Source organism: Bufo bufo, chromosome 2 (assembly GCF_905171765.1).
Source record: "Bufo bufo chromosome 2, aBufBuf1.1, whole genome shotgun sequence".
Classification (NCBI taxonomy): domain Eukaryota; kingdom Metazoa; phylum Chordata; class Amphibia; order Anura; family Bufonidae; genus Bufo; species Bufo bufo.
The window spans coordinates 201,566,153-201,582,695 of NC_053390.1; the positions used below are offsets into that span (position 1 = coordinate 201,566,153).

Below are 16,543 nucleotides of genomic sequence, written 5' to 3' on the forward strand. Positions count from 1 at the left end.
TCCAGTGTTTGGCGTCCCCCGCCAGCGTTGCGATTGGCTGGAACAACGCTCCAGCCAATGGCAGCGCTATAGCAGCACAGGAAAGAGCTGAACCTATCTGCAGGCAGCCATCCTAGCTGGTGACTGCATGCAGAGAGGTTCTGTGCTTCTCTGTGCTTCTTGTTGGCTTTCTGGGACTTGTGGTGCACCACCACTGCGATTTGAGCTTTTCCTGCTGAAAGAAGAAAGAAGAAAAGAAGAACATCTGGAAATGCTGCACTGATTTTTTTTTATTTATCTGTTCCAGATCCCTAAACCACCCTCTATCCCCATTCATTGTCAATGGGGACAAAACTGAACTTAACAGAATGCTCCAAAATGCATTCCGTTCTGTTTAGTTGCATTCCCAGACCGGAGAGCAAACCGCAACATGTTGTATTTTGCTTTCTGTCCTGGGAAAAACGGATCCGTCATGACCGTCTGCCACAATCTGTCACACTAGAAAATGTTTAAGAAATGTTAAAGATAATACAACCGGATCTGTTCATAACGGATGCAGACGGTTATTATGACTAACGGATGCGTTTTTGCTGGACCCTGCCGGATCTAGCAAAAATGCTAGTGTGAAAGTAGCCTTAGTGTAGATTTTTGCACGCACATAATATCTGTGTGTATGCATGCCTTCTACACCTGCTGAGCGCTGATCAAAAACATCCATTTTTCTGATCGGTCTGCTTAGTTTACTGTGCAGATTTTTTTTTTGTGTGGTTAGTTATATCTATATATATAAGAAAGAAAAACTCCACGGCACTTCCAAAAATAACGTGCGTATTTTATTCCACCAGATGTTTCTCAAGCAAGGTCCCATTGAGAGGACCAAAACGTCGCATCTGGTGGAATAAAATACGCACGTTATTTTTGGAAGTCGCGTTGAGTTTTTCTTTCTTTATATATTTGGTTGGTGGATTGCACCTATAGCCGCTGGCACTCCTACTCCTCAGTCTTGATTGCGGTGCTGCCCAGTGTTATATTTTTTCTGTATATATATAAATCTCCATATACAGTACAGACCAAAAGTTTGGACACGCCTTCTCATTCAAAGAGTTTTCTTTATTTTCATGACTATGAAAATTGTAGATTCACACTGAAGGCATCAAAACTATGAATTAACACATGTGGAATTATATACATAACAAACAAGTGTGAAACAACTGAAAATATGTCATATTCTAGGTTCTTCAAAGTAGCCACCTTTTGCTTTGTTTACTGCTTTGCACACTCTTGGCATTCTCTTGATGAGCTTCAAGAGGTAGTCCCCTGAAATGGTTTTCACTTCACAGGTGTGCCCTGTCAGGTTTAATAAGTGGGATTTCTTGCCTTATAAATGGGGTTGGGACCATCAGTTGCGTTGAGGAGAAGTCAGGTGGATACACAGCTGATAGTCCTACTGAATAGACTGTTAGAATTTGTATTATGGCAAGAAAAACGAGTGGCCATCATTACTTTAAGAAATGAAGGTCAGTCAGTCAGCCGAAAAATTGGGAAAACGTTGAAAGTAAGGGCTATTTGACCATGAAGGAGAGTGATGGGGTGCTGCGCCAGATGACCTGGCCTCCACAGTCACCGGACCTGAACCCAATCGAGATGGTTTGGGGTGAGCTGGACCGCAGAGTGAAGGCAAAAGGGCCAACAAGTGCTAAGCATCTCTGGGAACTCCTTCAAGACTGTTGGAAGACCATTTCAGGGGACTACCTCTTGAAGCTCATCAAGAGAACGCCAAGAGTGTGCAAAGCAGTAATCAAAGCAAAAGGTGGCTACTTTGAAGAACTTAGAATATGACATATTTTCAGTTGTTTCACACTTGTTTATTATGTATATAATTCCACATGTGTTAATTCATAGTTTTGATGCCTTCATAGTCATGAAAATAAAGAAAACTCTTTGAATGAGAAGGTGTGTCCAAACTTTTGGTCTGTACTGTACATATACATATATACACTGCTCCAAAAAATAAAGGGAACACAAAAATAACACATCCTAGATCTGAATAAATTAAATATTCTTCTGAAATACTTTGTTCTTTACATAGTTGAATGTGCTGACAACAAAATCACACAAAAATAAAAAAATGGAAATCAAATTTTTCAACCCATGGAGGTCTGGATTTGGAGTCACACTCAAAATTAAAGTGGAAAAACACACTACAGGCTGATCCAACTTTGATGTAATGTCCTTAAAACAAGTCAAAATGAGGCTCAGTAGTGTGTGTGGCCCCCACGTGCCTGTATGACCTCCCTACAACGCCTGTGCATGCTCCTGATGAGGTGGCGGACGGTCTCCTGAGGGATCTCCTCCCAGACCTGGACTAAAGCACCTGCCAACTCCTGGACAGTCTGTGGTGCAACGTGACGTTGGTGGATAGAGCGAGACATGATGTCCCAGATGTGCTCAATTGGATTCAGGTCTGGGGAACGGGCGGGCCAGTCCATAGCATCAATGCCTTCGTCTTGCAGGAACTGCTGACACACTCCAGCCACATGAGGTCTAGCATTGTCTTGCATTAGGAGGAACCCAGGGCCAACCGCACCAGCATATGGTCTCACAAGGGGTCTGAGGATCTCATCTCGGTACCTAATGGCAGTCAGGCTACCTCTGGCGAGCACATGGAGGGCTGTGCGGCCCTCCAAAGAAATGCCACCCCACACCATTACTGACCCAATGCCAAACCGTTCATGCTGGAGGATGTTGCAGGCAGCAGAACGTTCTCCACGGCGTCTCCAGACTCTGTCACATCTGTCACATGTGCTCAGTGTGAACCTGCTTTCATCTGTGAAGAGCACAGTGCGCCAGTGGCAAATTTGCCAATCTTGGTGTTCTCTGGCAAATGCTAAACGTCCTGCACGGTGTTTGGCTGTAAGCACAACCCCCACCTGCTGGAGGTCATTTTGCAGGGCTCTGGCAGTGCTCCTCCTGTTCCTCCTTGCACAAAGGCGGAGGTAGCGGTCCTGCTGCTGGGTTGTTGCCCTTATACGGCCTCCTCCATGTCTCCTGATGTACTGGCCTGTCTCCTGGTAGCGCCTCCATGCTCTGGACACTACGCTGACAGACACAGCAAACCTTCTTGCCACAGCTCGCATTGATGTGCCATTGTGGATAAGCTGCACTACCTGAGCCACTTGTGTGGGTTGTAGACTCCGTCTCATGCTACCACTAGAGTGAAAGCACCGGCAGCATTCAAAAGTGACCAAAACATCAGCCAGGAAGCATAGGAACTGAGAAGTGGTCTGTGGTCACCACCTGCAGAACCACTCCTTTATTGGGAGTGTCTTGCTAATTGCCTATAATTTCCACCTGTTGTCTATCCCATTTGCACAACAGCATGTGAAATTGATTGTCACTCAGTGTTGCTTCCTAAGTGGACAGTTTGATTTCACAGAAGTGTGATTGACTTGGAGTTACATTGTGTTGTTTAAGTGTTCCCTTTATTTTTTTTAACAGTGTGTATATATATATATATATATATATATATATATATAATTCAATTTTAGTTAGGTAGTGTTAGTGTAGATTTTTGCACGCACGCAACATGTTTGTGCGTGCATCATGCAATTTTTTTTAAAACTTTTTTTCTCTACTCCTTTTCTCTATAACCCAAATTTATTACAAGCCCCTTCACGTGTGAAAACACAACGTACACACCCCTCACACTAAATAAAGGTTTACACATTTCACACGTCACACCTTAATAAAATAAAAATGGCCTGTGCGTCCCAACGAGTATACTCAGCTGAAGAGGCATACGCCATGCTTGCCTCTGATACTGAGTCTGCCAGTGAGGGAGAAGAGGATGCCACTTTCATGTACTCCTCTACCCCCTCATCATCATCATCATCCGCTGATGAGGGACCCTCTAGAAGGCGCCCCAGAACAACAGCTGAGGCAGCCCCCCAGAATGAGCCCATATGGACCCCACCCCCTGACGATTATCAGCCCCAAATTCTGGATTTTGAGGGCAACTCCGGAATACAGATAGACTGTGCAGGCTTCATTAAACTAGATTTTTTCAGAATCTTCTTCTCTGAAGATTTAGTAAATTTAATAGTGGCCCAATCCGATTTATACACCCAGCAATTCATTGATCAGAACCCTACATCGGCATATGCTAGACCCCTAGGTTGGACCCCAGTAAGTACAGCAGAGATGATGAAGATTGGAGTTCGAACATTTTCTACCAGACTCCAATGTACAGTAAGACCATGACCGGAAGTGATTTGAGTCAATTAGGAAATTCCTACACTACAACAACAATGCACAGTGCCCACCCCAAATCGACCCAACATTTGACCGTCTGTTCAAGGTTAGGCCTGTCATTGACCACTTTAACACCAAGTTTGCTGAGGTGTACAACCCAGATAAAAATGTCTGTGTAGATGAGTCCCTATTACTCTTCAAAGGGGGGATTAGATTCTGCTCTTACCTGCCTAACAAACGGGCAAGGTACAGTCGGGTCCAAAAATATTGGGACATTGACACAATTCTAACATTTTTGGCTCTATACACCACCACAATGGATTTGAAATGAAACAAACAAGATGTGCTTTAACTGCAGACTGTCAGCTTTAATTTGAGGGTATTTACATCCAAATCAGGTGAACGGTGTAGGAATTACAACAGTTTGCATATGTGCCTCCCACTTGTTAAGTGACCAAAATTAATGGGACAATTGGCTTCTCAGCTGTTCCATGGCCAGGTGTGTATTATTCCCTCATTATCCCAATTACAATGAGCAGATAAAAGGCCCAGAGTTAATTTCAAGTGTGCTATTTGCATTTGGAATCTGTTGCTGTCAACGCTCAAGATGAGATCCAAAGAGCTGTCAGTATCAGTGAAGCAAGCCATCATTAGGCAAAACAAAACAAACCCATCAGAGAGATGGCAAAAACATTAGGCATGGCCAAAACAACTGTTTGGAACATTCTTAAAAAGAAGGAACACATTGGTGAGCTCAGCAACACCAAAAGACCCGGAAGACCACGGAAAACAACTGTGGTGGATGACCGAAGAATTCTTACCCTGGTGAAGAAAACACCCTTCACAACAGTTGGCCATTTCAAGAACACTCTCCAGGAGGTAGGTGTATGTGTGTCAAAGTCAACAATCAAGAGAAAACTTCACCAGAGTGAATACAGAGGGTTCACCACAAGATGTAAACCATTGGTGAGCCTCAAAAACAGGAAGGTCAGATTAGAGTTTGCCAAACGACATCTAAAAAAGCCTTTACAGTTCTGGAACAACATCCTATGGACAGATGAGACCAAGATCAACTTGTACCAGAGTGATGGGAAGAGAAGAGTATGGAGAACTGCTCATGACCCTAAGCAAACCACCTCATCAGTGAAGCATGGTGGTGGTAGTGTCATGGTGTGGGCATGTATGGCTGCCAATGGAACTGGTTCTCTTGTATTTATTGATGATGTGACTGCTGACAAAAGCAGCAGGATGAATTCTGAAGTGTTTCGGGCAATATTATCTGCTCATATTCAGCCAAATGCTTCAGAACTCATTGGACGGCGCTTCACAGTGCAGATGGATACTGATACTGTGCAGATGCAGATGGATATGACCCAAAGCATACTGCAAAAGCAACCAAAGAGTTTTTTAAGGGAAAGAAGTGGAATGTTATGCAATGGCCAAGTCAATCACCTGACCTGAATCCGATTGGGCATGCATTTCACTTGCTGAAGACAAAACTGAAGGGAAAATGCCCCAAGAACAAGCAGGAACTGAAGACAGTTGCAGTAGAGGCCTGGCAGAGCATCACCAGGGATGAAACCCAGCGTCTGGTGATGTCTATGCATTCCATACTTCAGACTGTAATTGACTGCAAAGGATTTGCAACCAAGTATTAAAAAGTGAAAGTTTGATTTATGATTATTAGTATGTCCCATTACATTTGGTCCCTCAAAAAGTGGGAGGCACATATGCAAACTTTTGTAATTCCTACACCGTTCACCTGATTTTGATGTAAATACCCTCAAATTAAAGCTGACAGTCTGCAGTTAAAGCACATATTGTTCATTTCATTTTAAATCCATTGTGATGGTGTATAGAGCCAGAAATGTTAGAATTGTGTTGATGTCCCAATATTTATGGACCTGACTGTATGGCATAAAAATATACAAACTCTGTGAGAGTAGCTCCGGGTACACCCACAAATTCCACATTTACGAAGGGAAAGATTCCCGGATAGAACCCCGAGAATGCCCCCCCATCCTAGGAGTTAGTGGGAAGATCGTGTGGGACATACTGCACGCACTGCTGGATAAGGGTTACCACCTCTATGTGGATAACTATTATACCAGCATACCTCTATTCATGTCCCTAACTGCCAGAGGTACTGTGGCTTGCGGCACAGTGCACAAAAATCTGAGAGGACTTCCTAGATCCCTGGCAGGACAACCACTGAGAATGGGTGAAAGTAGGGCTGTCCTCCATGAGAACATGCTGGTGGTTAAGTACAAGGACAAGAGGGACGTCCTTGTTCTGACCACCATTCACACTAACACCAGCTCCCCCGCTCCTGTACGAGGTACTACAACCACTATGTGCTATTTTAATCTGCAGGCCACACAGGAACTTTCCTTCAGTTCCAAGAGGTGGTTATCAAGGCCCTTTTTTTTTTTCAAAGCCAGGCCGGGAAGGGTCCCAGTACTTCAGGAAGTCATGGTGCCCGTGTTGTACCAGGGCAACATTTTCCTGGTCAAGTCTCCCAGACAGAAGGAAGGGAAGGACCCAAAAAAGATGCAGTGTGTGTTCCAAAAGGGGGATAAGGAAAGACACCATTTACCACTGTGAAACTTGCCCTGAAAAACCTAGCCTGTGCATGCAGGAGTGTTTTAAAATCTACCACTCATCCATGGAGTATTAATTTAATTTCATCCATGATGTACCCTGTAGTTTTACCACCTTATATCTCTGATTTAGTCCACATAGCTTACAGATCCACTTTTCACTAACCACTACTTATTAATTTCTGTGAAACACCTGTTAGGTCAAAAGTGCCCTTTCCACCCCTTAAAATGTTTGTACAGGGGTGCTCTTTCCAAAATGGGGTCGCTTCTTGGTGTTTTTAATTTCGGGGGGAATCTTTTAAATGCGACATGGCACCTAAAATCAATGTTTGCCAATTCAGGTCAGCAAAATATGGATTTTGCTGACCTAAATTGGCAGACATTGATTTTAGGTGCCATGTCGCATTTAAAAGATTCCCCCCGAAATTAATATCTGTCTGCTAATTCAGGTCAGCAAAATCCATATTTTTCTGGTTTGACTCTAGATCCCTGCTGTGCGCACATACATCGTTTTTTGAGCTCATATGAGGTGTTGCCGTATTCGGGTGGAAATGGGGAACAAAATTTGGGGTGCATTTTGTCCTATTACTAAGTGAAAAATGTTGGTGTAAAGCAACTTTTTCTGCCAAGTGTTTCCTAATTCTAGGAAAGACCTTTGAGGTCAAAGTGCTCACTACACACCTTGAAAGATTCCTTGAAGGGTGTAGTTTCCAAAATGGGGTCACTTTTTGGGGGGTTCTACTGTAAAGTCACCTCAGGGTGTCTTCATATGCGACATAGCTCCCAATTACCATTCCAGCTAAATCCGCTCTCCTAAAGCCATATGGTTCTCCTTCAACTCTGAAGCCTGCTGTGCGCCCATGCATCATTTTTTTTTTTAGCACATATGGACTGTTGCCTTATTTGGGGGAGAAATGGGGAACAAAGTGTGGGGTGCATTTTGTCCTGTTACCCTTTAGGAAAGTGAAAAATGTGGGTGTAAAGCAACTTTTTTGTGAAAAAATGCAATTTTTCATTTTCACTGCCAAGTGTTTCCTAACTCTAGGAAAGACCTTTGAGGTCAAAGTGCTCGCTACACACCTTGAAAGATTCCTTGAGGGGTGTAGTTTTCAAAATGGGGTCACTTTTTGGGGGTTTCCGCTGCGAGGCCACCTCAGGGTGTCTTCATATGCGACATAGCTCCACACTTCCGTTCCGCGGCCCCGCAAGAAAATAGAAGATGTCTTATTCCCTATCCGCAGACACCGACAAAAAAAGGCATTTCTAGTACAGTGCCGGTCATGTGCAGTCCGCAAAATGCGGAACGCACATGGCTGGTGTGCAATTTGCAGATCGCAAAACTGTTGCAGACGTGTGAATGGGCGCTTAAGAAAAATGTCAGTGTTGTAGATTGTGGCGAAACCAACCTCGCCACTGGGTGCTGGAGAAGCCTGGTTGCCAGCCTCTTGCCCCAGGATTATGGGCCCTCTCATCAGCCCATGCTAAACTTAAACCCCATGGCGATTTGACTGTGTTTGTGGCATCTGAGCGCTGTTCGGATATATTGAGCGCTCAGATCCAACCCATCTGGGGATAAGTTAAATGTGGGGGTTCTGTTCAGTTTGATAGGAGTTATGTATTTTTGTGTAGTTTTGCTGTTGTGAATAGAGGTATTTTCTGTACCTAGTTGGCTTACCACACCCAGTTAAGCCAGTTATCTCACACAGCCTAACTCTGTAAAAACTGGTTTTGGGCAGAAAAGCCATGCTTCCTTTGTTGACAAAGGACTTTTACTAACTTTTGAACCCCTGGTCTAATTCGTGCCATTTTGGGATATGTTAAATGTTTGTGTTTACTGTAATAGTTGTGACATTGTATATTTGAATAGTGATGTCTGTCCTATTGTCCCCACGTGTGTATTGGCGATTTCCCTTTGTCCTGAGAGATAATTTAATTACTCCTCGGTTGTCTCTAGGACAGAAGACATTGTGTATTCTCCTGCCTGTAATAATTACATCAACCCATTGTGTAAGGTAATTGTATCACAGGCAGAGGGGAGGATTTTGTGTGGGAGTGTTTTACTGTATTGTACGTGTTTATTGGTTGTTTTTACAAAACCCTGTGGGTGGTACTGATGTGTACCAATGTTATATAAGATCAATAAACACACAGCTCTGGCTGTCCACTGCTTGACCCTCAACACGGAGCCTAGTCTCGTTCTTGGGGGGATTCACTGTATGCTGTTAGAGACTGATTGCTAGGAGTGTAAGCCGCTTGGGTGCGTTTCCTATTCGTCTGCTAGCAGCTATTCGTGAGGTTCTGTCCGGAGTTTGGAGCATTCCCTTGTATGCCGTAACATAGATGCTGAGTTACACGCTGTTTCTTATGTGTATAGATTTCTTGGAGTCGGGTTTCCACCCCACTAGATAACGAATAATAAAACTCCAGAAAAATTATGTCTGCTGCTACCGCCATGCTTCAGTGTGGGAATGGTTTTCCTGAGGTGATGGGAAGTCCTGGGCTTGTGTTACACATAGCATTTCCCATGACGGGCAAATCTCACCATAAACCCTTCTTCTATGTGAACTACAAACATGTTTTTTTATGTTTTTCTTTAAATAGCAAATAATAAAACTCCAGAAAAATTCTGTTATATTCTACTTCTCTTCATTTTATTTTATTTTTGACAATTGCTTTTTTTGAATTTTTTATTATTCACTGTATTCCCCTCATTATCTCCTATTCTCATCTTTTCCCCCTTTTTCCTTTCTTCCGCTTTTCTCTTTTTCAATAACACAATGGGTATATATATATACATCTCATATGCCTAATACATCAACGGTGTGCCTGCTTATTTCAATTGACAAGTAACTGCCTCATCCATACTACATCTATTATACAAATATACCAGCCATAAGATCCATTCATTCACACAAACATTATGCATCCCACAATGAGGCATGACACGCCGCACATGGCACATGCGCACCCTCGATGCGGGAACAGCGAGCTTTATTAAAAGGAGCTCTTCCTACAACGTGGATCACCTACATCTATGTGTAACACAAGTCCTGGACTTCCCATCACCCCAAGAAATCCATTCCTACACTGAAGCGTAGAGGTAGCAGCATTATGATGTGCTAATGCTTTTGATTGGCAGGGAGTAGAAAACTTGATTGAAGGAAAGAATGGCCCATTCAAAGCCCAGACTTCAGTGCAATTCAGAATCTGTGGCATGACTTAAAAACTGCTGGACACTATCACAACCCATCTAACTTGAAGGAGTTGGAGCCTTTTTTCCTGGAAGAATAGACAGACACCCAGGGTCTACATGTGCTAAGCTAATAGAGACACAACCCAAGAGACTAGCATCTGTAATTGCAGAAAAAAGGTTGCTAAAAAATACAGATTTTTTGTGAGGCACATTAAAGTTTGTTGTTTTTTGTATTAATTGTTTGTGTCACAATAAAATATATTTTGCACCTTCAGAGTGGTAGGCACAAGCTGCCAAAAATCCATTTTAATTCCAGGTTGTAATGCAACAAAACAGGAACACCACCAAAGGGGTGAATACTTTGAGTACAAGGCACTGTACTTTTTTTTTAATTAAGGATGGGTGGCAGGAAAATCGTGCTCCCCTAAATATATAGAGATTTTAATGGTTAACCGTAATTTTAAATATTTTTCTATTATTTTTGCCTCACTTTTGATAACATCAAATTCAATCCAGATTTTTTTTCAAAGCGGTACATAAACATTTTCAACTGCATTATACTCCTGGTAAATTAATCCTGTATTGCATATCCACAGAACTATTTGGTATGAATTACATGCTCGAGAGTGGCCATTCAAAAGCCAACCTGCAGAGGCCATTATCTGGCAAGTGGGAACAGGCATGAAGCCAAATCTTAGCCAAATTGGAATGGGGAAAGAGATATCGGTAAGTCAAACTAGTCTAACAAGATGCTTTCCACCACAGGTAACTATTTTTTTGTGACATTTTCTGTAGCTAGAGCAGTGATGCCAGACCCTTCTAATGGACAAGAATATATATTCAGCACCTTCCAAATGTGGAACTAATGCTAACATGAAATTAAGCCTTATCGTCATATGCAGAACCTGCTTATCAAATTGTTTTCTGTGTAAGCATTTCATGCAGCAGGCCATTAAGGATCATTTTAATATTCAGATAGAAAATCTTATCCCACTAGGAATTTTTGTTCATTTGATAAACACTACTAGATGTTCCTACAGAAATAGGAACATCTAGGTAAATGTGTGGAGGCTATAGAATTAGTATATCTCATGCAGTAATTGAAGGGGTTGTCCAAGTGATGTTAAAAAAAAAAAAAAAAAGCACTGTAAATATGATGGTCAGCAATATATACCTAAGCTAAGCAAGTTTTAGGCAAAAAAAAAAATATATATATATACACTCACCTAAAGAATGATTAGGAACACCTGTTCTATTTCTCATTAATGCAATTATCTAGTCAACCAATCACATGGCAGTTGCTTCAATGCATTTAGGGGTGTGGTCCTGGTCAAGACAATCTCCTGAACTCCAAACTGAATGTCAGAATGGGAAAGAAAGGTGATTTAAGCAATTTTGAGCGTGGCATGGTTGTTGGTGCCAGACGGGCCGGTCTGAGTATTTCACAATCTGCTCAGTTACTGGGATTTTCACGCACAACCATTTCTAGGGTTTACAAAGAATGGTGTGAAAAGGGAAAAACATCCAGTATGCGGCAGTCCTGTGGGCAAAAATGCCTTGTGGATGCTAGAGGTCAGAGGAGAATGGGCCGACTGATTCAAGCTGATAGAAGAGCAACGTTGACTGAAATAACCACTCGTTACAACCGAGGTATGCAGCAAAGCATTTGTGAAGCCACAACACGCACAACCTTGAGGCGGATGGGCTACAACAGCAGAAGACCCCACCGGGTACCACTCATCTCCACTACAAATAGGAAAAAGAGGCTACAATTTGCACGAGCTCACCAAAATTGGACTGTTGAAGACTGGAAAAATGTTGCCTGGTCTGATGAGTCTCGATTTCTGTTGAGACATTCAAATGGTAGAGTCCGAATTTGGCGTAAACAGAATGAGAACATGTATCCATCCTCTGATGGCTACTTCCAGCAGGATAATGCACCATGTCACAAAGCTCGAATAATTTCAAATTGGTTTCTTGAACATGACAATGAGTTCACTGTACTAAAATGGCCCCCACAATCACCAGATCTCAACCCAATAGAGCATCTTTGGGATGTGGTGGAACGGGAGCTTCGTGCCCTGGATGTGCATCCCTCAAATCTCCATCAACTGCAAGATGCTATCCTATCAATATGGGCCAACATTTCTAAAGAATGCTATCAGCACCTTGTTGAATCAATGCCACGTAGAATTAAGGCAGTTCTGAAGGCAAAAGGGGGTCCAACACCGTATTAGTATGGTGTTCCTAATAATTCTTTAGGTGAGTGTATATATATTTACTCATTTTCCTAGTTCCCTGTTCTGGCCCTTTGTTTACATGCAGTTGCAGAGCTGTGGGGGCATGAATATTTGTGGGTGTCAACAAAGTCTGCCTTTCCCCTCCCCCTGTTCTGCAAAGGGATTGAATAAAATTGCTGCCCCGTCTGCACTCTAACTGCTGGGATACTCATGTTGTCTGTGTGGGACTACAAGTATCAACTGTACAGTACAATGGCATTGGTGATACACACAGGATCTTTCCCCTACCTGTTCTTGCAATGCTCTGCAGACACTTCATCACAGCCAGCAGAAGAGTACAGAGGAGAGAATTCCTCCAGTCTTTGTCAGTTCTGTGTTTGGAGGGTGAGGAGGGAGGGAAGATCCTGCACACAGCATTTATCTATTCAGTGCCTGGAGAAGAGGAAACTCTGTAGCACCTGAGGCAGAGCCTCCAACCCTGAGTCTGAGCTGCTTATGGTAGAAGGGGTTAAACTTTGCTGAAGAATCCAGTGGGAGGAGACACAGGGCAGACTCCTCAGTCAGCAGATCGCTAGTGCAGGGGGTTGATCCAACCAGCACAGCCTTCACAGACCTGCTCCCTCAGGATTGGGGTCCATTCACATGTCTGCAACTGTTTTGCGGTCCGCAAATTGTGGATCTGCAAAACACGGACACCGGCCATGTGCGTTCCGCATTTTGCGGACCGCACATGGCCGGCACTATAATAGAAATGCCTTTTCTAGTCCATGGCTGTGGACAAGAATAGGACATATTTTTTTGTGGGGCCGTGGAACGGAAGTGCAGATGCGGACAGCACACAGTGTGCTGTCCGCATCTTTTGCGGCCCCATTGAAGGGGTTTTTCGAGATATTTTTACTGTTAACCTATCCTGTAGATAGGTCATCAGTATCTGATCAGTGGAGGTTTGACACTCGGGATCCTTCAGCAATCAGCTGTTTAAGAAGGAATCATCACTCGCACTTGTGCCGTGGTCTTCTCACAGCTTTCCTTAGGCCATGTGATGTCATGGTTATCGGTCACATGGTCTAGGCCCAACCTTCGCCCCTTTGAAGTGAATGGGGCTGAACTGCGATACTAAGCACAGTCACAAAACAATGTACTGCGCTGTGCTTGGTGAGCTAAGAGAAGGCTGTACAACCACTGCAAGCGCCGGTGCCTTCGCAAACAGCTGATCTTTGGTTATCCTGGGTGTTTGACCCCCATCGATCAGTTAAAATATCTCGTAAAACGCTTTTAAGTCCAAAATACTTCTTTAAGCATACAGTACTGTTGTAGAAATATTAATAGTAGAAATCCGCTCGCATCAGACTTTGTGTAAGGAAAGGTAAATCTCTTCACGACTCAGAGTCAGACAAAGGTGTTACCATCTTGAGTTCTTGCTGAGCACTCCTCCCAGCTCCTGCCCAGTCTGTTCACTTTTATTTACTCACAAAAGGTGTAACAATAGAAAAGGGGCTGGCCCATCCCCCGACCACTTACTTCATATAACAAGGATGCAGGAAGTGATGACATACAGGAAGTGATGACATAGGAAGACAAGACACCATCAATTAGAATAACATAGCCAGCTAACACCCATTACCACTGGAGAAAACTTTATCCAGCCTTGCTCTGTGATCAATGCCAGATAAAATTACTATGATCCTCATGCATGTTTATTTACAGGACAACGTCATTATCTCCAGCGGCTGATCAGGTTCACTAGAGACAACAAACGCACGTTCCTTTCATATATTGTTCTCTTAACAAACGCATCCACGCCAAGCCAATAAATCCGCGTCTTGCGCGGGGGCCCTAGCCGGCGTCCACACATCAGCCAACAAAACACTGCTCTGCTGAACACATCAGTCTCCCCCGGCCCACAGCCCAGTGCTTAGCACATGGACCATTCGCCGACGGAGACCTCTGCGCCCAGCACAGGAAGATATCCACTCCAATGGTTTACCCTGACACTGAGACACATGATGACAATACACAATACAGGGAGTGCAGAATTATTAGGCAAGTTGTATTTTTGAGGATTAATTTTATTATTGAACAACAACCATGTTCTCAATGAACCCAAAAAACTCATTAATATCAAAGCTGAATATTTTTGGAAGTAGTTTTTAGTTTGTTTTTAGTGTTAGCTATTTTAGGGGGATATCTGTGTGTGCAGGTGACTATTACTGTGCATAATTATTAGGCAACTTAACAAAAAACAAATATATACCCATTTCAATTATTTATTTTTACCAGTGAAACCAATATAACATCTCAACATTCACAAATATACATTTCTGACATTCAAAAACAAAACAAAAACAAATCAGTGACCAATATAGCCACCTTTCTTTGCAAGGACACTCAAAAGCCTGCCATCCATGGATTCTGTCAGTGTTTTGATCTGTTCACCATCAACATTGCGTGCAGCAGCAACCACATCCTCCCAGACACTGTTCAGAGAGGTGTACTGTTTTCCCTCCTTGTAAATCTCACATTTGATGATGGACCACAGGTTCTCAATGGGGTTCAGATCAGGTGAACAAGGAGGCCATGTCATTAGATTTTCTTCTTTTATACCCTTTTTTGCCAGCCACGCTGTGGAGTACTTGGATGCGTGTGATGGAGCATTGTCCTGCATGAAAATCATGTTTTTCTTGAAGGATGCAGACTTCTTCCTGTACCACTGCTTGAAGAAGGTGTCTTCCAGAAACTGGCAGTAGGACTGGGAGTTGAGCTTTACTCCATCCTTAACCCGAAAAGGCCCCACAAGCTCATCTTTGATGATACCAGCCCAAACCAGTACTCCACCTCCACCTTGCTGGCGTCTGAGTCGGACTGGAGCTCTCTGCCCTTTACCAATCCAGCCACGGGCCCATCCATCTGGCCCATCAAGACTCACTCTCATTTCATCAGTCCATAAAACCTTAGAAAAATCAGTCTTGAGATATTTCTTGGCCCAGTCTTGACGTTTCAGCTTGTGTGTCTTGTTCAGTGGTGGTCGTCTTTCAGCCTTTCTTACCTTGGCCATGTCTCTGAGTATTGCACACCTTGTGCTTTTGGGCACTCCAGTGATGTTGCAGCTCTGAAATATGGCCAAACTGGTGGCAAGTGGCATCTTGGCAGCTGCACGCTTGACTTTTCTCAGTTCATGGGCAGTTATTTTGCGCCTTGGTTTTTCCACATGCTTCTTGCGACCCTGTTGACTATTTTGAATGAAACGCTTGATTGTTCGATGATCACGCTTCAGAAGCTTTGCAATTTTAAGAGTGCTGCATCCCTCTGCAAGATATCTCACTATTTTTGACATTTCTGAGCCTGTCAAGTCCTTCTTTTGACCCATTTTGCCAAAGGAAAGGAAGTTGCCTAATAATTATGCACACCTAATATAGGGTGTTAATGTCATTAGACCACACCCCTTCTCATTACAGAGATGCACATCACCTAATATGCTTAATTGGTAGTAGGCTTTCGAGCCTATACAGCTTGGAGTAAGACAACATGCATAAAGAGGATGATGTGGTCAAAATACTCATTTGCCTAATAATTCTTGCCCTCTATATATTATTTTTTCATCCCAAACATGTTTAAAGTATCTTTGTGCATATAATTTTTACCTTACTTCGTGTTGTTTTATTCTGAGTGATATTTTTTATGTTTTAGGATATTTTGCTTTTCTGCTGGGCCTATGAGCAGGAAGAAAGGCCAAGCTTCACCAAACTGATGGAGATGCTGGAAAAACTGCCAAAGCGAAACAGACGCCTGTCTCATCCAGGGCACTTTTGGAAGTCAGCTGAGTGAGTACACTGAACTGGTGATTGATTTCTGTTTAGTTATTTATTTCCATAAGGTGTGAATTAATTGACATTATGGCTAATGGTATGATGTTTTACCTATGTCACATTTCAAATACCATATGGGACATTATCCTAGAACATTTTTCTAAAGGGAATCTACCACCACACGCAATTTAGTTTTAAACTATTCCGGATGTCCTGTAGTTAATATACAGTGTATTTTTATAGCCTTTGAAAAATAACTCATGAGCAAATTAGAAGAAAAGAACCCTGCCGTTCCCATTTGAATCAAGTCCCATTCCTCCTCTCTGCACCTTTTCGCCACCTCCCTCCACTCCCAACATCATCAAGCCACCTCTTGAAATCTTGTGCAGGTGCACAGCTATGCTCTGTTCGCACCTGCCCTGTCTGTGCCCTTCTGTGGGCAGCGGCATTATCGTATCTTCTGCACATGAGCCA

General features: G+C 43.1%; 1 protein-coding gene across 1 annotated transcript in view; it reads left to right on the forward strand.

Annotated features, from left to right (window-relative positions):
- The window catches only part of KSR2 (kinase suppressor of ras 2), a 564,921-nt gene extending 548,833 nt beyond the window's left edge, over positions 1-16,088 (forward strand). Inside the window, exons 18-19 of the mRNA XM_040416034.1 lie at positions 10,620-10,749; positions 15,951-16,088. Of these exons, the coding sequence (XP_040271968.1) occupies positions 10,620-10,749; positions 15,951-16,088 (268 nt within the window). The remainder of the gene's footprint in view (positions 1-10,619; positions 10,750-15,950) is intronic.
- The last annotated feature ends 455 nt before the right edge of the window (positions 16,089-16,543 follow it).